The sequence below is a fragment of the Homalodisca vitripennis genome, chromosome X, assembly GCF_021130785.1.
Source record: "Homalodisca vitripennis isolate AUS2020 chromosome X, UT_GWSS_2.1, whole genome shotgun sequence".
Classification (NCBI taxonomy): Eukaryota; Metazoa; Arthropoda; class Insecta; order Hemiptera; family Cicadellidae; genus Homalodisca; species Homalodisca vitripennis.
In genome coordinates, this window is record NC_060215.1 from 59,244,916 (window position 1) to 59,267,185 (window position 22,270).

General features: G+C 34.0%; 1 protein-coding gene across 1 annotated transcript; it reads right to left on the minus strand.

Moving 5' to 3' along the window:
• Positions 1–21,150: 21,150 nt before the first annotated feature.
• Positions 21,151–21,888, minus strand: LOC124369458. Its single transcript, XM_046827466.1, has one exon. It carries the CDS (start codon positions 21,886–21,888, stop codon positions 21,151–21,153), a length of 738 nt encoding a protein of 245 aa, XP_046683422.1.
• Positions 21,889–22,270: the final 382 nt, after the last annotated feature.

A 22,270-nucleotide genomic window follows, 5' to 3' on the forward strand; every position in this document is an offset into this window, starting at 1 on the left:
AAGGCCAATCGTGTTCAAATGTTGAATCTCCAACAGAAGAAGGTTTTTACATGAACGACGAAACAACTGATGTATCGCTGTTAGTACAATTTACGTCTACTCAACAAGATGAGGAAGAAGAAGAAAATAGAGAGAGAGAAGAAGATGAAGGGGAAGAAGAGGAAATAATTAGTGACAATAATGATGAATAAAATATGTTTACAACCAAGTATAACGGGACTTGTCACTCGAGCTGTACCTGATCGACAACGACCACACTAACAAGAGTGCAACGACTGAAAAGAAGAAGAATAACCAAAAATTCATTAAATTTTACTGGAATAGATTGTGTAATATACCTACCGGGGAAACCACATTAAAAAATCGCGCTAGGTACACTACCTCTTAGGTGGCGTGGAAACGTGTCCATAGTATAGACCAGTGGTTCCCAACCTTTTGTGTTTGGCGACCCACTTCCAAATGTTTTTTCACATTCGCGACCCATCCCTCACCCGTTATTTTATATATACATATATATATTATGTATATATAACATTAATATAAAATACACATGATTTATGTTTATATACGTGTATAGAGAAAAAAAATGTACATTGTAAATAAATATGTACACAGCTTAGTATTGAAAACATAGAAAGAGTTTATTGGTTATTCAAGATTACAAATATTTTTTCTATAATACTAGTGTGACTTCTGGCATTGTTTTGGACTGAACAAGTAATTCAATGTCAGGATTAAAATTAGATATTTTGAGGCGTAAATCATTTTCAACGTCCACCAGTCTGTTTCTATACTTATTCTTGATGTGAACCAAGGTTGAAAAGGCACGCTCACAAAGATATGTGGTCGAAAAAAACCATTAGGAATCTCATCGAAAATTTTGACTTCTTGAGAGTGGGATACTCGGAGAAAAAGGCAAAATTGGGAACACTGGAAGTAAGAAGAGCAAGAAGGATGCTAAGAATTGAAAAAGAACGAAAAGACAAGGAAAGAGAAGGTGTTATGCTGCTGGTTAGATATGCTAAATTAAAATTTTAAACAATTTTAATGTAAATATTAGTGTTTAAAAAAACTTTGACAGCGATTTTCCGAAACCTGTGTTTTACATTACCGTCAAACTCAAAAACTATTTGTGCTACAGCTACAAAGTTTTTACGAGTTACTCAGGACACATATATAGCTGCAATGTGAACTACAATCATAAGGGTGAGTAACGACATTTTACGTATTTTCCACCCTCCTAGAAATACGTGGCGTTGGCCGCGGACGCGGATGCGTGTCTGGTAGTTTTGACGGGATTCGAGACCGTCGCGGCATACGCGGACGTTCATACTATGGATGGACGGACGGACGCGACGCCACGGCAGTGTGACATGGCCTTACGAGTGACAGTCACGCCGCGACCCACCTTAAAATCCGCCCGCGACCCACTAGTGGGTCGCGACCCACCGTTTGGGAAACGCTGGTATAGACAATACAGCTTAAGAAAATTTTGTAATGGTTTTTTCTCAAAAATGGTTAGTGTTATGAAAAAAAGTATAAGGAACATTTCTGTAGATAATTGTATGATCTACAATTTTTGTTTGTAATATTTTTTCATAAAACTAACAGTTTAGCTGAAAAATTCAAAAAACCTATTTTTGTGAAATTTGACCTTGAATATTAAATTTTTCAGACATGGGATCGATGGGGACTTTTCACAATTTCATAACAATGGTGTCCCTAACATCTATACAAATTTTCAGCTTTCTGGGAATTTTTTGCAAGGGTCAATGTCTAAATTGACCGGACTAATATAAGTTATGATAACTGGACTATATCACAATATCTGGACTCTATCCCTTGTCTTTGAGAAAGCAAATATTCCTAGACGTTCACCCATTGGGACACCATCAGAACACTGATATACAAAGATTTACTGTGGTCCGTCATTGGTAGAATTGCTTACATTTCTATAACTCCATTACTTTTGCTATTCCTTGCGTGAGAGCTCGTTACAATCAACATAGGAGAAACTAAAAACCATTCAGGGTAAGGTTTCTTGAATAAAAAAAATTAATTCCAGTTTCAAGAGCAATGACCTCATCAACGGACACAATGGACATCATTACTTCGTTCCAGAAACAGAAACACTGCTGCTTGTATATTTTAGTCACTGTTTCGAAAATTTATAAACAAATATTATTTCAAAGAAGTACTTAAAACAATTTTTAAGTAAAAACTACCAAAATATAATATTTTAACTAAACAAAAACCCTTTGTCAAAAACTACTAAAATTATTGTTGAAAGGCGTTTTAAGTAAAAGTGTTCTTTGTTTCCTCGAATTCCTTACATCTATACCACTGTAAGGTGAATAATCTTAAATAAAATTGAAGACATAAATCCCTATTTATAAACATTCCTTAAACACATTTCAAAACTATGAAGTGTTTCTAGGGTCTTTCTTATATACACGGTTTAATATAAATGTATTGTTTACAAATAGAAATTAACCAGAGTGTTTTGATGAAATTTTGTACTTAATCAATAAATCTCGAGTCACTCCACATGTTTGCCTGAGCACAAGCACGTCTTCTTTAGAACGAACTGAGAACAATATATTAATTATTTTACAGACAAAACAAGATGCATGCATCTGTACTATGAACTGAGTTTCTTACATACTTAATTTTGACATTAGAGCCGTTGTAAAGATAATAAACTGTATCTCATAAACATGATTTACAACAAATACATAGGATAAAGATCATTTACAATGTGCTTTGTTCATATTGCATCTAACAAAGAATATGAACAATTTATGGTTAACAGAACACTATTCTATATCAAAAGAGACAAACAAAACATGATTCTTCCACGGCGAGTCTGTTCGGAAGATTCTCACATCATAATATGTTCTTACGAACACACCCAAAGATACGTGTTGATAATTTAAAATTATCCACCGTCTACAATCAACTATGCAAACCTTTGTGTATATATATACACACAAATAAACATAAACAGACTTGTGTCACATAGTAACATAAAGTACACTTCTTCTTTCCTTTAGTACTTCGGAAACTGTATATAGATATAAAATTCAAATGTAAAGTTTGTACGCTTAAATGACAGTAATATTTTGTACTAGGTCACTATTATCTATAGATTGTACTGGTTGTACCTATTCTTCATAACTCAATGAAGTTCCTGTTACAATTGAAAAATCGTAAATGAATACCAAAATTTGTATGAATTAAATACTATAATTGGTTATACCCTTATTGCCAGTTCCCAGTTTTATTCAGTAGGATGACCAAGAGGAACTCCATCGAATACTCCATACAGGAAGATTTCTTATGGCCAATTTTAGGTTACTTCAAAATTTAAACATCAATTGCTTTATCGAAACACCTAGGCCGTTATTTTATTTCAATGCCAGTAAGAAAGTTGCCATTGTTTTCATATGCGACAAAAAGTACTACTTTCTACAGTATTTTTAGCTTCTGTAATCATAATAATTTAGTTTTTAATATAAGCGTGCACGTTTTTATTTGTAGATAACCTGAAGCAGGAAATACAGACTATAACATTCTTATTACGGTTAGCCGGTTATACTGTAACAGGATCGTCTAATAGAAAAGTTGTAGAATGAGCACTAGCAATGGCTGTCTGAAGAACTATATTTTTGCTGCAGAGAACCGTTGTTTATTACATAGGATGGGTGGTACGGATGTTTTCTTTCACTTCGTACTCAAGAATCTTTCACCAATCACACGAAACATATATCATAAAGCAGTTAGAGCAGATTATAGCAATTAATTGTAAACAACTAAAGACCTTTATGGTTGAAAATATATGTTAAGAATAAAATATTGTAGAATTAAAGAGGTATTATATATCCGACAAGTGACGTGCAACGTGTTGACCCCTTTCCCTAAGTTAATTGGACGTCACGGTGAAGTGGTGGCATGACGGCACCGGCGCGGCCGCGGCCAGGCGAGGGGGCGAGACGAGCACGCGAGCTTCACGTCTCTCAGGTTCCACGCTCGTCAAGCGATTTGTACAGAGGAAATAGCAAATTTGTGGTATGAACCAGTGAGTACGATAGAAGTAGCGAAGTGGCGTAGGAAGCGGCCAACAATAGTGTAATGTCACTACCATTACTGAACCTGTGGTTACATTCACAACAAGGACGAGGCCAGCCGCACCGCCTTTGTCCTCACACCGGATGCGCCGCGCTGTTGCATTATAATTTTCAAAATCATATGGCTTGTGGGTGTGTATGTGTGTGTTCGACCACTGTGTGGCAATATAATTATTACCGAATCTAGTTTCCTTCGACGTGGTTTTTTACACACCTTCTCCTTGCACAAGTCTTTCCTCAAACTGGCTAATGAACAGTTCCCTGTCCTGACATCACACACTACATGTGGTACCTGTATGTGTTCAAATATAACTTTGTGCAAAATTTCGAACTTTTTAAGTTTCATACCTTAAGCAGTTATATGCAGAACTTAAGCAAAACTTCCTCATAATCACTCTAATCCCTCCCTCTCTCTTTCAACGATAGATCTTAAATGTACATACATTTCATAATCACTGTTCCAAAGCATTTAAACGCTTCCAAAGCCATACTTGAAGTGATCGTAGAAGCAGCTTTATAATCTGACTCTGTTGATTGATATGACAGATATTCTCTGAAAAAGAATCTGCAGATGTCTCTCATCCTTGCTTGATCTTTAGGCAGATTTCGAATCGCCTTACTCTCCAGAGTGTTCCGAGTACATCAACTTCCCATGTATTCTCAGTTATTTTCATTTGTGTACTCATTTATTAGTTAGTGGCCTATAGCTGAGTTCACAGTGGCTGGAAAATGGAAGGGATATCATCGATAATCTTTGGGCATGTGTCGTAAAGAAAGTTTAAAACTTAATTCTGAGGTTAGAAGTAGAAAGTCTCATTAAGTCTACCCAAATACCTAAATATTGTGAAGACAATTTAAGAACGTCGGATGTCAATCTTATCTAGGTTAACGCACGACTTGAGCAAATGAATATATCATTATACATGCTTAAACTGCCACCTAAGTCCATTGCAACACATTACGGTTATTTTAACCTCTAATGTGCACAATAATCAGGAAAAGAAAGGTTTAGTTTGCCGTTCAGTTTAAATTAATACTAAAATAATAATGGTTGGAAATCTCTTAAAGGAAAATGAGAAAACCTATCATTACAATAGCAGCTCTTACCTGGAAAACTATAGACAAACATGAGACAAGCCAATTACGCAATCATACTTTCGGAGGGAATTTTCAGGCCACCTAAGTTGAACCTGAGCGTCATGACGCTGGAGATTCATCTCCAAACCGCAAACCGCGAACGTCTTTCAATGAATGTGGTGGAAAGGATTAAAGCATCTCACAAGCGGCAATTCTACTTACGAGGAATTGAAAAAGAACTCCCATCCTATAGTCAGAAATAAGTGAAACAAGTCCTTTTTTTAATATCATCTTAATTATTTCTAAAATAATTCGCAGCACACTTCGTAAGTTGAAATAAAACATTGCAAGAATAAACAAAAAATTGAAACTCCTTCGTTAGAGTTTTTAAGTCTAAATACTATCTAAATTAATTAGGTGTCCTTAACTGCATCAAATCAAAATCAACCGATGAGGTGTTGTCACTTGTTACGTTATCAGACTACAGTATAAAATTGAGTCCGAATTGAGTAACAAATGGCTTCGTTATTGTATTCCAATTGATCAACACAGCACACATAACATTAAAAAAAAACACAATACCCACCTCACAAATTTTATGTCAAGGTTTGTTGTCATGTTGTGTAAGCTTACACAAATTGTAAGATAATGCGTCTGTGTGAACTGGGTAATTGTATATACTGAAATTAGACATTATAATATAGTATTAAAAACAAATAACAGTAACTTACTTATAATGACAATGTTGGAAGACTACTGCTTTTCAAATACATTTCCTAGGAACAAATATGTTTTTATAACAACCAAAGTAGGAAAGTAAATAGTGTGTCAGCTGTAGTTAAAAACCATAAGAGGCACATTTAAAAACAATTTCTTTTTCATTTACACTTCCAAAGCACCATTCGACTTGCAACATAAATTTTGGAATCCTAAAGCGTCGCGTCGGCTGAAATTTGTCTAAATGATTTTCGGGTTTAAACTGAAACTGCATCTGGAGACTACAAGTTAAAAACTTGGCCCCTGCAATATCTGGTAACGTAACGAATCACTCCTGCAATCGATATAATTATAGGAGAGCCACAGTGTAACTCATAATTTTTGGAGCATAATCATAATCATACTCATAATCATGGATGTATTCCTCTGTTGTAGGGGAAATGAGCTTTTCCACACAAAAACCAAGCCTGAGCAAGGAAACTTTGTAATTATTTACTTATTATTCAAACCTTACTACAACCTATAAAAAATATGTCACACTACTTTACATGAAATCCAAATATGTATAAAAACAACAATATGTTACACCTCAAAAATATTCCAAATTAATCAATAATTCAAGGAAATACATGAATTTTTCATAAATTATAGCACTATAATACTAAATAAATGGATATGTTTAATTTATGACATTTAGTCTTACTCGATAGTTAAGTACCAAATCAACTAGAAGCATTTTAGTTGTTGTTAGTAATATTTTACGCTTGATAACGTTGTAGCTATGTTTGATATTTCATACAAACTTAATCTTTTTTTTATACTGGCTGATTAATAAAGTAACTCAATTTATAGTTTGCTTGTACTTGCCTGAAATTATTATAATTAGACTATAAATTATAAATTAGACTATGATCACTATCCTCAACGTCTGGTGGCGAAAGTTAAGATAACCTGAACAGAAACTAGGAGCCCTTATATTGGCCTGATAACGCTCAATAAAGTGGAAAGATTGAACACAAATATATTGGAATTAAGTTGCAGTTTGTTTTTTACCTAATTGCTGTCATACTTCTGGGAGATAACTTAATCCTACGGCTGATAATGGATTCATCATTTGTTTTAAAACGTAAGTTGTCATAGATCGTTATTGTTCTTCGTTAGTATTTTAATTAATGTCATCTTGTAATACGTTATTTGTTTATTATATGTTATATGTTGTTGTTTGTTATTACCATATGAGTATGTCAAGTAATTAAGTAACAGCGTCTTATCCTATCCTCTTGATGTACTATAAAACTCGAGTTTTCTAGTAACGTTCAACTCAATTTATTGGTTTATACTTTATATACTTTTTATTTACTACACTTTTACTTGTGGTTTGTATTAATAAATCTCCTGCACGATGTATGTAATGACGGTATGAAATTCATCTAATATTAGAGTAACAATTAGCTTTATACAATAAATGTAAATAAGTTGCAAAATCTAGATCAATTTAATGCGTTATCAATCAAGGGATCAATTCAAGGTGCAACAGGTAATGAAAAATGTAAATTTTGAGAAGTTTGTTCTCTGTTACGGCTTATTGTCTGAAGTTACAAGTAAATCAGGATTAAAACAGAAATAGCCTTTAGGAATAATGTGCGTCACAACTGCATGAGCCTCTTCTAACAAACCCCACATTTTAAACATTTGTGTACGGGTTATTGTTCAATATTTTAAACTGACTGTCAAAGTGTTAATTTGACATATGAAGACCCAAAATACCTTTTACAAAAGAATTCTTAAAAAGAACAAAACATTGTGAATATAGTGTTTATTTTTTTTCTACAGTGAACTGTTATTAAAAACATGGAGACTTGAGTTGAAAGCCTCTTCTCGGTGGAAAGCTGATAGATCGATCGAGAACACATTGTGGTGGCCTGCCTTTGAACACCTGTGACTCAGAAGTGAGGCAGTTATGAATTTATGTTTATACGGAGACAAAATCTTATTTTTACCAACATAATATATTGTGCACTTCTTTAGCTGCAGATATTATGACAAAATACAGCAAATTTCGGCAAATTTCTAAATCTATGGTGACAGTCTTGAACAGTAAACTTAGGAACTAGACATCGACATTTAGATTATAGGACAGAGAACTAACCAATAACCAATTCAAGATATATCCTTATATCACAAAAACAATGATATATATATATATATATATATATATATATGTTTGTATATATATATATATATATATATATATATATATATATATATATATATACATTAAATTTGTATAATGGCAATAACCTTATTTTAATTTCAATAAACATTGAATCACAAAAAGTACTTGCTCCACCGGGACTATATATATATATATATATATATATATATATATATATATATATATATATATATATATATATATATACAGGTGTAAATTGAGTCCAGATACACCTGAATACATTCCAAACGGATTGCGATATCGATGTAAACACTTCACTATACCTATTAAAATGTTTTTAAGAATCATTTGAAGATTTGAAGGATAAACGGATTCTCCCCGTTTTTCAGAGGTACATATCATTTGAATGGTAGATAGAAAAGAACATAATGAAACGAAAAAAAACATCTCTACGACGATCCTAGCAAAAGTTATGGGCAAACAACCCTTTACATCTAAGTGTGTAAATTAAGTCATGATACGCCTGGATGTATTCCAAACGGATTGGGATATCAACCTTCCTAAAGACTCATTAAATTATTTTTTTAGGGTAACAAAAACTTCAACCCCCATTTCAAATGGGGTAGAGGAGGTAACTATACAATTTCAAAATACAGCCCTATCTTGTGACATTTCATATTAAAGGTCTACTCAATAGAAACACAACAACACCTGTACGCCGTATCTAGCTAAAGTTATGGGCAAATAATGCAAAAAAAACAAATAATCTGTAGGGACAATGCCAATTTATTGTGTATATCAACACAACGCATGCGTGATATTGAGGGGCCCAGCTTATTTCTATACGTAGTATCTAATGTTTCTGGTGTGCATGTTTTTGGTAAGATGTGTCTTTTTTTCTAGATGGCATTACAATGTAAGGGATTGTTGGGCCATAATTTTTGCTAGGACCGTCGTAGAGATGTTTTGTTCATGCCATTGTGTTTCCATTGAATAGACCTTTAAAATGACATGTCACAAGATAGGGGCTGCAGTTTGAAAATTGCAAGTCACCCCCCCCCCTCTATTACCCTTTGAAAAAGGGGGAGTATATATTTATCCTTCAAAAAGTTCATACAAGTATTTTAAGAGATATGGTGGATGGGTATAGATTTTATATCAATATCGCAATCCGTTTGGAATATATCCAGGCGCGCAAGGATTTAATTTACAATCTGTATGTGTATATGATTCCTGCTACATAGTCTAAATAGCGTAATTTAACTTGCTAAGACCTGATTGAACTATTTATGTCAATTATTACTAATGCAAATATTAGAAGAATTTAAACTGGATGAGGCTGTCTAAATAGCTAAGTTTACTAGTGAAGCAACGGACACTAACTTGAGGCTGACTAGATACGGTTACTGGTAAAGCAATAGATACTGCCTTGAGGCTGATTAGGTACTGTTATTGGTGAGACAATGGATGCCATATTGATGATAAATAGGTACTGCTACTGGGTACTGTTAAGTCAACGGACATTACCTTGAGATTGACTAGTTGCAGTTACTGGCGAAGCAATGGTTACCACCTTGAAGCGGAATAGGTACTGTTATTGGTGACTGTTAAGGTAACGGACACCACTGTGCGGCTGACGAAATACAAATATTGTTGAAGCAAAGGATACTACCTTTATGCTGAATACAAATGGTTACTAGTGACTGGTAAAGCAAAGGATACCGTTTGGAGTGTGAATAGATACGGTTACTGGGGAATTAATGGATACCACCTTGGGGCTGGCGAGAATAGGTTGCAGGAAGACCAGTTTTTCTTGTAATACAGTCCTATGACCATTACGACCGTGTTACTGGCAAATCCAGTGTTTTTAAATTAGTTCTTCGTAACTGATGATTTAGTATTGTTCTGGTAAAGCTGACGTGCATCTTTAATGCTTTAATGCTTTCGTGAAACTTGCAAACAAGTGATTTTTTAACAAAGGTAGATTATGTCTAAAGATATTTTAGGTTGGCAATAGAAACATGGCTACTTCTAAAAGCTTTATTTACTTGGTTAGAGTGTTAATGGCCAAAGTTTATGTATGAATATACGTAGCATTGCATGATGTTTAACAAAGAGTTCTTCACAGTTATTTCGTGGAATTTATTCAAGGTTAATGAAGGAATAAATTTAGCCTATTAAAAAATATATTCAAGGTAAAGAAATTGATCAAGCTGATAGCCATTTCGTCCAATAGATATTAAATGGGTTCAAAACTAAAATTCTTTATCAAATTATACATTACCAAAACTATATTTGTAGAAATGTTATATATAATGTAATAAGAAATGGTAATTCTTAACTGTTTGTAGCTTCCATATTAGTAACAATGTGAGAATCTGAAATTAACAGTTAATAAAAGCAATTAAATCAAACAAAAATATTGATTTAGTTAATTTAGTTGAAATCTGTGTTTTTCCGTTAACAAAACGCAGTATCCTCTACTGCATCACCAGCAACCATAGTAGCCAGCCTCAACGCAGTATCCATAGCTTCACCAGCACCGTATCTAATCACCAGCAAGGTGATATCTATTGCGTTACCAACAATCGTATCTTGCTAGCCTCAAGGCGGTATCTAAAGATTCACCAGTAATCGTATTTACCAAGCATAAAGAGGGCATCTGTTTCTTCATCAGCAACCGCATCTAGCATTTCATGGTTGGATTGGAAATGCAATTGTTGTGTGTGTGTGTGTGTGTGTGTGTGTGTGTGTGTGTGTGTGTGTGTGTGTGTGTGTGTGTGTGTGTGTGTGTGTGTGTGTGTGTGCGCGTGCGTGTGTGTGTGCGTGTGTTTGTGTAGCGGCTAAGCTGGCTATCGTCCTTATTTTACTTGCCTGCAATATTGCGATTACAAATTTAGCAATTTCGTAATTTAGTGGTTAAGGGACCTTACATCATTAATGAATGCTATAGACGTTATAGGATTATCCTCAGTTATAAGATTGCAGCGTTATTCTTAAGGTAATATTGGGAATTCCATAATTGCCCAGCAACAAATATCGACCTACGTCAAAAATATTACGCTCTTGTTGGTACTCAACTACACTATACTTGTTTGTATTCGGTACGATTGTTAAGTTTTCAACAGCTTAAATCAATAAAGTTTACTTTAACCTAAAATGATATCCAATTTGTGCAAAATATAATTGTGAGCCATGAAATATCCTTTATAAGTATAAACAATTTTGTGCTAATAATGTGCTAATTAAAAAAAAAAACTGTTCATGTTTGAAAACAAAAACATGAATAAAAAAAGATGTTTATCTCTATTGTCTTAGTTCGTATTTTAGGTGCAGATGTAAGGCAGTATCCGTTAAAATGTGACAGCTGAAATCTAGAAGGTTTTTGCTATGAAATGGAGCTAGGAATTACATTTTTGTTTTTGTTGTTATAACCGAAACGATTTTGAAGATTTAACTATTTGTTTGCATACCATTTCTACACGTATTTCATTGAAACTTTACAGACCTTACCAATGCTCAATTATCGTTGAGTTATCGTTATGTTTTTAGGCTATACAAAAACTAAATGGTCCTCATATTTTTTCACAGAAAAGTTTAAAATATTTTATTTTTTAGGAATTATACTAAATTTGTAATTTATAGGTTTTTTACTTAAAAAAAATTAATTAACTTTACTTTTTCATTTTAATATAACAGCAATTAACTTTACTTGATTTGAAAGATTTGTCTTTTTCACTGTACCATTCAGCATTTAGACGACTTAGGAGAGAGGGGTTATCATCATAGTAAAATGTATGTTTCTGGTGAGGTAAGCTGCACTGTCGCGGATTATTATTTTAGGTTGCCTGCACTATCTATCCTTTACTTCATCATTTCATTAGCCATCATTATTAACTTGCATTTACTATGTGTATACGTACTCTTTGAATCACTGTTCTCAAATGTACTTGCACCATCAAAGTAATAATTCCAGGTGACGATAGTTCTTCCGCAAGCAGAACCTTGGAACTCCTTCAATTATTGATTTAAAATCACTAATGTTTAGAATACTTGAGTATATCTCGCCAATAAAATCCACGTTATACAGCTGTGATATAGCCTAGCGCTGTATACAGGATACAGGAAGCTGTATTTTAAGCTGTAATTTATTTCATTAAAAGTTTCAATACAAACATGCTGAGTAACTTTTAACCAATCTACAATTGTTCAACCATATTTGGCATACTTGCATGCATAATTTTAGTTTTAAGATCCAGGGTAGTTATTTTATCTAAAAACACACATAGCATACCACTTCAATGGGCTATTTCTCTAATTTTAATTCATGGTCCTAATTTTTCTGACCTTAAGGTTAATGTCACACGATTATTTAAAAATCACAATGGCACACACAAGACTTGTGACTTTTTCTGATTATCACCAAACCTTGCAAACCACTGAATCGTTATCTGGGATCTCTAACTTTTGAAATGTTTAACAAACTATAAGCATTCTGGCAATGAATTATAAAGAAATAAATCTATTATATACTCCTGATTAAAAGGCTGGCGCTTTTTATTACAGTAAGAAACAAGGCTGTCTAGAAAAATTGAATACCTCGAATCCGTGAGCACAAAAACGCTTTCAAAGCGTAGAGACCGGTAAATTACCTGACACCAAATAGGGGGTTAAGTGAGTGTTGCAGAAGCTCGATGCCTACCACTAACAAAGTAAGCCATTATCAGAGACGCCGCCATTGTGTCATCAGCAGCGGTACGGCTGAGGTAGCGGCAGAAGCAAGAAGTCTCTGTCTTCACTTTGACAATCTTTGATTAAGGAAGCGACTCGGATCTGAGACTGTGCTGTAGAACCCCTCCATTGTCTTGACCCGTGCATTGTCTTAGCAAACGCTTTACAATACGGGTACAGATTATTAGCCCGTCGTTCTTTATCACGATTTCTCATTCCTTTATGTCTGTTTTTACTTTCAGACCCTTTGCACAGTCTCGTATCGTCGTAACCTTTGCTCCGTCTCTAATTTAGGAGTAAATGAAACGAACCGTTCCATTACAACTTCTAAAGTCTCTCGGATGATAGTCAACTGTAAAGAAGCGAAGTAACGACTCTCCCTAATCAGGTTTGGCTGCTTAAAATTAACACTGACAAAGAAGTGAAAATTTAACACTTAATTGAGTGGAACGTTGTCTATTGTACGTAATTATAGACACTAGTTTTCAGCAGTCTTTAGTCCACTACCTTCCTAACAGTATTTGTTTTGAATTGGGTTTCTCGTTAGTACAAAAAGGTTTTAGGTGATTTTGAGTTCCTACGTGTAAATCGATATGGTCTTAAAAGGATGGAAATTAGAGAGGATGTCATTTTGTGACCGAGTAGTAGTACACACGATCATAAAGAACTATCTGCTACAACCCTATATTTCCAGCATCCATCTTATAACCCCGTATAACGTTTGAATTCTGCTTCGAATATATCTCCTCAGGATATAATTTACAGAGAACTTTGCTGTGTCGACGACCAGATTCCATGCCGAATCGAGTACTCAACAAGGATTGTTGCAGCCATTGGTGCGTACGCCTAATGCGTTTGAGTAATTTCTAAGTAGTGAATGCGTATTAGGAGTAAACATTGCAAGAATCCAATAAATCCTCTAATTAACTAACAAGAAACGATTACTGAATACTAGTTCATGACTGAAAATCTTTTGTTTTCCTGTTTCTTACTCACGTAACGAACCTTATTAACAAGTGAGTACAGCCCATGGGAACGCTGTTGAATTGTGGAACAGAACGTTCTTTATCACGCCAATTATCGCTCAATGACGCACCAATAAATATCTATACCTATCTAATACCTATTAGACACTCTTTAAGGAGATTTTGTGTTTTACTTTTAGACGGAACCTATAATAATCCAGGAAAACTGGGAAATGTTTAGTCATGGGAGCTCCTCTAACATTTAGAGCTGAGGCCGGACATATCGAACTCTTGTAACTATTTCGGCTATAAGTATGTACTGAAAAATTTTAGAAATATTTTACAATTCAATGGTGAAAGTCCTCAAACATGTTGAAAAGTGGGTGTCGAAATTATGATATTTTGCTTTTCCTTGGCTCGTAAGTGCTTCCGTCCACTCAGATGTTTACTAAAACAGGTGTTCTTTTTTACCTTACCAAATCAGAGCTTTATCTCTTTTAAGATTTAAAAATTAGCTGTGTAGTCTCTGCCATTAGAGTCCAACCTATATCTTCAAAATAATTTTTAAGTTTTATATACACACTAATGATATAAAAGTGATATACACACTCGAATTAGAAAGTGCAGTATTAAGTAATTCTGACAAAAAATCGTTTTACACGTTACTTCTTTACAAACATTATTAGGCTTAAGGGGTTTTGTTATATCCTTGTTAGAACCCATCAGTTAACGTGTAAACTGCTGTGAGATTAGATGTCGTGTGAAAATGGAGAGTTTTCACTGTGATACCTTCAAAACTTTTTCAATCCAGGTAAGCTTTTTCGATAGCATCCTTATTTCAGGCCTAGTTCTTCCAAGTCTGGTGTAGTTTAGCGAAATAAGGAGCAAATAGAGACTTCTCCCAATATTATCAAATTAATAAGATATCATCAGTAATACTTTGGAACTCGTCTATATATTTTAAACACACCTTGGTGTTCCCAGAGGACCAACCATTATCTGAATAAGAGTCAAAGATCTTCTAAGCAAGTGTGAATCAAAATTTAGAAATATATTTCACTCCTCATTACTGCAAAGTCTTAGTGCATTTCAGATTACTGGGTATTATTTTCTTTCATAGATTCATCTGAAATTGTTAAAAGATCTCCTACTTCTGTTCTTAAAATATTTAATTTAATATTAAAAGAGATTTCTCGTAATCTTTCTTTATATTGCCAAATCTGCAAACTGACAAATTCCCATCTTAGAGAAACTCTCCTGTTTCCGACCACACCTAAAACCCCCTTTCACACTTTGTTGATTAATATACCTACAGTAATGTAATATAAATACTTGTATTTATAGGATCCTCTTCATTACTATGCTTCCATATGCGTATGCAATTCTAGCAAACACATAACAGTGGGTTGGATATGGATTATAGTAACAAATCAAACAACTAAATAGATAATAACACGTACATTTTCGGTAAATCCCTTGATCATCGCATTCCTGGCCAGTTGTTACTGGAATCTGTCAGTCAAGATCTCCTTCTTTAGTCGTCAACATCGACTGCGTCGTGTCGTTTGAATTGTTGGCCGCACGCTGCTGGAATCTTCACTAGGTCAAGACATACAACTGAAACACTATGTAGGCCAACTTTAGGCCTTTACAACTGGTTTGAACATTCAGATTGAAAGCTGCAATCGGAACACAGTTCATTCAACATAAAAATAAAATATTGTTACAACTCCAAACATATATGCAAACTAGATTCTTTAAATAATAAAATCACGCAATAATTCACAAATTGTAAAAATAAAGTTAAGTGTACAATGAATTAAACTCTCTATTTTGCGTAGTATCAGAACACAGGTTCAGACTGAAATGATAAATATTTAACAAATTCAAAATCCTGAATAGCAAAAAACGTTTCAGGCAAAACGGTTTTAACAGTTTATAGAGAATTATACTACAATTTTAAACAATAAAAAGTAACAACTGAATTGAGTTGAGTTTAAAAACTATATGATATTAAAGCATTTCTAACGGATACATCAATGCTTTTTCTCCTTTAGCATAGCTTTTTAATATTTTGTTTTCAAGTACATATAGAAACTTGATGGGCTGTTATTACTACAAGACCTCTTTTGCTTTATGTTTTGTGTGTTATTTATAATATAATTTTCTTTAATTATTCCAACTTAATCGAATAAAATATGATTTACCTGTTTGTTTAATGTATTATAAAATATTTTTACTTTACACATGGCCTAAAAATTAGTTATGAGCTTGTCGTTAACAAATATTTGTAATTATTATGATTTCCTGTATATTATAAAATATCAAATAGACTTTGCTAATTATCATATACGTATACATGGCAGTGTTAGTCCTATTGTATTTATGTTGTTTATATAAATTCTTAAAATTCAATATTATTCAGTAAGTTACAATTTAATTCGTTAAAAATCGCTGAAGCATTGGAATGAAAATAAATAAAACTGTGATACCTAAATTAAAATGTGTGAATATTTTTTCTGTAGCTCTATTAAACCCAAGAATTACAAAGCTTTAATTGGTAATTAGTATTAGAGATCTGGCTGCAATAATAGCTAAGTGGGCAAGGATAAATTATATTATCTCAAAAATACTTATAGAAAGTAATGAGTCTCGTTAATAAAACTTATTATAAATGGTGTTCCAGATTCACTGTCAACCCACTAACGACATTTATCGGTATTTAATTTCAAACCAGATACTTAAATTTTGTTAGGAAACGCCTAAACCCATTAGGATAAAAAATATACCCCACTGTAAACAAGAAATAATTTCAAACCTTCTTCAATCTTCACATTATTATAAGGTTTTACGACAGACATAAATGCTTTCTTTCTCTAAATATCGAGCCTGGAAAACATCAGCCTCTACAGCAAAAGATTTACAATTACCTCATCAACAATAATTTAGTTTATGTCATCAGTAGCTTGGAATCTCGAAACATTTTTCGATTTTTCCAAAGCTTATGTACTATACATGATGATACTTTTGTACCATGTAAGGAAATGCGTCATGTGAGATCTCCCACACAAGTGGAGGGATATCTTCAGTGAGACAAAAGGAACATCAGGGAGATTACTTCTTGTGTTCAGAAAAAGAACAAACAAAATTAAAATGGCGTATTGTGTACCTCAGGGTCCTAATCCTTGTGCCTCGGCTGGTTCTGTCTAATGTCTTTGGATTAAATTCTGTAATCCACCATGAACAGTGGATGTAATGTATTACGACGAATACTTCTATTGGTTGTTTCCGAAGTAAAACGACCTAAAATTTACATATTAATACGTAATGGTCACGGCACTAAGTTTATTACTTCATCAATTCACCATTAGAAAAACTAACAAGTTTTATTAGATACCAGAATTATACAATGCGATCTATTCGAGCACAGAGTCCTTGTAGAGGGAGATCTAACCTGGAATGGTTGTGTTCTCAACCATGGTGCTAAAGCTATTACGTTGCTAGATAAAGGAGGGGCATGGGGTCTACACCATATTTTTAAGTATTTTGTGGTTTTGAGGTTTTGTAACATTTTATCTAAATTTTGAATACATGGTGCGTTACACAGTAACCATTAATTGATCAAAATTGTAAGAAAAGTGTAATGGGTTCCTTATTTTTCTTTACGAATGTTTATTGCTTTCTGACTTTAAAACTATCGAGCGTGTTGCTTGGTAAACTTTCTTTATTTTTAGGTTTATAAACATAAGGTCAAGGTTTTAAGGCTATAATTTAAGGTTTATTTTATTCGTAAAATACCCGTAACAATTGCTTGGTTGGAATTGATTAGCATCAGTAGTTATTACGTACTTTGTAAATACATTTTTATCACGACTCAATAGTTATATACTTAAACCACATTAAATTATTGCATTGATACTTCGCGTTCACAAAGGAAGCAAACACGTGCTACAAGTTATGTTTTATATTTGCTAGTTACTTCAAAGTTTCTTTCGTACGTTCTCCAATTGATGAATTTTTATATTAAGACTTTGATTTTAGGTGCAAACTAATGAAAAAACTACTAATAATCGTAAACAAACGATAAAGAACCCGTTACATAGATTTTTATAGAATTTTATTAATGTGTTTTATTATGATAGTTATCATAGAATAGGTCAAATGGGTTATGTATATGGTGTGGCTGAAACTCACGGTAGCCATTACTTTTCTTCAGTAGCTTTGCTTGTTGGAAAATAAAAGATAAAAAAAGTCCATTACGTTTTGTATGTATACTATATATGTCTGGTTGCAAGTTCATTTAATCTCAAAATTTGAATGTTCTTGCAAGTGCGTTTCGGTCGCTCTGCTTCTAGGGCAACTACTCCTCAGAGCCCTACGTTGAATGGTAAACAGCCCTTCTTCGCTATTCCTATAGTAAGGACATTAATAATCAAAGCAATTCACTTCTCAACTCACTCGGGACAAGAAACAGTAGTGGCCGCGGATGATCACGTAAACAGGTTTTGAAGCCGACTAATCGACAGATCAGGGATAGTAAACTCCTGAACGTGGCGACTAAAGTTACCATGATGAAAAATAAACAACTTGTGTAAGAGATCTTACATAACGTATTCCTTACATGGTACTCTAACGTGGTACCTAACATAATGTCATAACGCGTAAAAATTCAATAGCTACGTATTTGGCATCCGCAGTTATCATCGTGAACTAAGCGATCCAACGGATATATGAATTGTATATTTTAGGAGGAAATAGTCTTACTTATCCAGTGATTTTTACGGAACCCATATACAAAAACAAAGTTTAAAAAAAGACAATATGTTGGATTGGAACTGCGTTTCACATTGAACAAATAACGCATCAAATCCAGGGGTGGACGAGAGAATGATCTCACAAATTTTGAATCCCAGTTGAAGTATATCTATAACTCGGATATAGGAATACTGTTGGTAAATAAATAGAGTCTTCTGTTCCACCATCAATGCTAAAGAAGGAACATCTCAAATCCCATCACTGGCCACACCATCAACCTTATCTTTTGCGTTTTCCTTCGTAACTCTTCTATGGAACATTTTGATTTTGAATACTTTTATTGTATCTTAAAACTAAGGGATTAGGAGGAGAATAACGCCCCAATAATAGGTGTCGTGAAACAGTCTAGGCAATAGGGAAAATTCTCTAAATCCAATATATCCCTCGCTGCTAAACAGTTTAGCGTACTACATAAACAAATAACTCGAACCAATGACAGTAGACATATATCATGACAAGGAACCTTGTACACAACACTCTACTCAAATGTTGTTGTGCCAAAGAGTATTCCGAAAGCCATATGGATCCTTTGGAGAGGATATATCCTTTTCTAAATATATATATATATATATATATATATATATATATATATATATATATACATTTTTGTCTTGAAACTTTGCTTAAAAATATGTAATAGCAGGTTGTTATTTTTTGTAATTTTACTTCTAAGTTGTGTGTTACATTTGAATTAATAACACAAAAATAAATTAATATATGTTTTACAAGATTACTTTACTTACGATTTTAGATGTATTAGATTTCAGTTACTGAATATTAAATTACTTTAATTATATCTATTTTCTTACAATGCATAATATAATACCATTCGCCGTAATTTTAAATGCCATTTAAGGTTATATTCAAAATTCGTTCCCATATAAAATCAATCCATCATAAAAAGCTAAATGGTATTTTTTTAGTCACCACTGTGTTTGCATTAATGTTAGTGAGTTTCCCCCTCACCCTAAACATTACCGAACTTCACATTCGACAATGACTCTCATTTTAGGAAAACGAGACATCGTTAAAAACAGTCCGAAGTCAGGAGTATGTCTCACAACAGAATTTGCAACTGTTCATGTAAAGAACAATATTCCATACTCTTATATTATTAAATATGTGTGCGTTACTAGTACGCCTCATTAATACATACTACATACAAAAGGTATCATCTTTATACCCGAAATGATCATAACATAACTTAACAAAACTTTGTATAAAGACTGGTGGACTTGTTCGTCCATTAAGGAAAGCAGGAAATACAATATTGTGAATATCTACTCCACAAGCATAAATAATCTTCACACCATCCAAGAAAAGTTATTTCTTCTGTAAAGCCACATCAGTGTAAACTTGCTCTCTACTCCAGGCAACAGAGATGTACAGATTATGATTTGAGAGCAAGGGTCTGTAAAGAATCAAAAAAGAACTTATGATACAAGATATAGGTATCCACATAAGTAGCCCCAAGTTCTTGTTATACTTATAATATGTAATATCATCGTATTCGTGTCCTGAAAAGAATTTACAATATTGTGTTCTATAAACATAAAAATCTTCAACTGTGTATCAAGAAAATTATTTAAAACTTATTTCATGACCAATAACTACTTATCAGCTGAAGACGCAAACCAGAGAAGACTAGGGAGTAAATAAAGACTTGAAAACTTTTAAACTTTGATATGTGGCTGATTCTTCATCGAACTCAAATTGTACTTCTTATTGTATTTTCAGAATGGAATTTACATGTTGTCTTTGTATCAAAAAGAGTATTGTCCTGATTTGTTAAAACTTAGGACGCAATTTTCAAGAGCGGAATTCGTTACGGTATTGTTATCTGGGGCAGAGCATCTCAAATCCATCTAAATAGACATTTTACAATACAGAAACGGGCATTTAGTATAATGGCCGGTTTACGTAAATCATGTCGACATGCGTTTAGGGAATTGTCTATTCTTACCTTGTCATCTCTATTCATACTTGAAGCCACTTTTCTTGCCAAGTGAGGAGATAAAGTTATTAAAAGCTCTGATGTGGATGGCTAGAACATAAGTAGACAAGACCTTAGACCTGGAACTTGTAGACTGGAAGTTTTCTCCTTCACTACCTTAAACATTTTAGGTGCAGTCTCATTTAATAGATTACCTCAAGCCATAAAATCAGCATCCATCCATGCGGGATTCAAAAGGCGACTGAGAGGGTACCTTTCATTTCATTTATTTCCAACGGCAGAACCACATTACATAGAGAAGAGTGAAATATAACAGTAACATAACAGTATTAATTAATTCAATGAAAGAGTGTAATAACAAAAATAACAATAATACTTAAAGATAACTTGGCGATAACAGTAATAAATATATGATAACAGTGACATTACATACAATAACAGATAAATAATGCAGATTACAATACAAATAATAGAATATTAACGATAACAATTGATAAATAATTTAGGCTATAGATTTTCAAATGTGTGCGTGTGCGTGCGTGCGTGCGTGCGTGTGGGTGTGTGTGTGTGTGTGTTTGTTTGTTGTGATTAAGAGGTTTCAGTGTGTTGCAGGTTGATAAATGTCTTGAGATTCCGTTTGAAGGTTAGGAATGAGGAAGCGAAGAAATACATGTGGTTAGGAAGAAGGTTTCCATGAAGCTGAATTCTTCGCATCGTAGATTTGGCCAAGTATGATGAGGAAACAGAGGATCTAGCAAATAGATATTGGGATCTAGTACCAGCAGGAACGCGGAAGCAAATCCTCTCCAGCAGCTCAGGACAGTCCACAGTAGAGTTAACGAGGCGGAACAAGAATATTGCATCATGGTAGAAGCGCCTTGTTTCAAGAGCGGGTAGTTGGAGAAGGGATGCCACTTCGCGTGTAGAGACCTCTAGGTATCCATAGCCCAACCTTAGCGCTACCAGCCTGAGAAATCGTCTCTGGACCCTCTCCAGATCCTCAATCAAATATTTCTGATGTGGCGACCAAATCACACAGCAGTACTCCAGATGTGGGCGCACCAAGGTACAGTAGAGAGTCTTGAAAGAGAGTATATCAGTGAAATGCTGTGAAAATCTGTGTATCAGGCCGAGTTTGCGCACTGCCTGGCTGCAAGCCGACCGAACATGTGCATCCCAGTTGAGTGTAGATGTAATGGTCACTCCAAGATCTTTTACTGTAGTAACTCTTGATAGTGTTATGCCGCTCAGAGAATAGTCAAATTTTATTGGAGAGACGGTTCGGTGGAAAGTGATACAGACACACTTATCGAGGTTGAGAGCCATGCTATTTTCCAGGCACCACTCCTCTACCCGATTCAGATCTTCCTGGAGATTAATAGCATCTTGATGTGTAGTAACTTTCGCATACAGTTTCAAATCATCGGCGAAGAGTAGGTGGTCACAGCTCAGTCTTCGAGTTATGTCGTTAATGTAGATATTGAACAAAGTGGGGCCCAGCACCTTTTTAACCTTGTCAACAATGCGTTAAAAATACGCTTGGGGAGTTTCTGAGTCAGTCAAAACATAAACAAAAAAACTTATCTTAATGTAGTTTGTTATTTTTTTATTAATTTTTATTCTTATATTTTTATTAAATGTGTATATATGTAGAATTAGTAAAACCTTGCTATTTTGCGTTCAGCTTGTTTTATAAGGCAAGTAATGA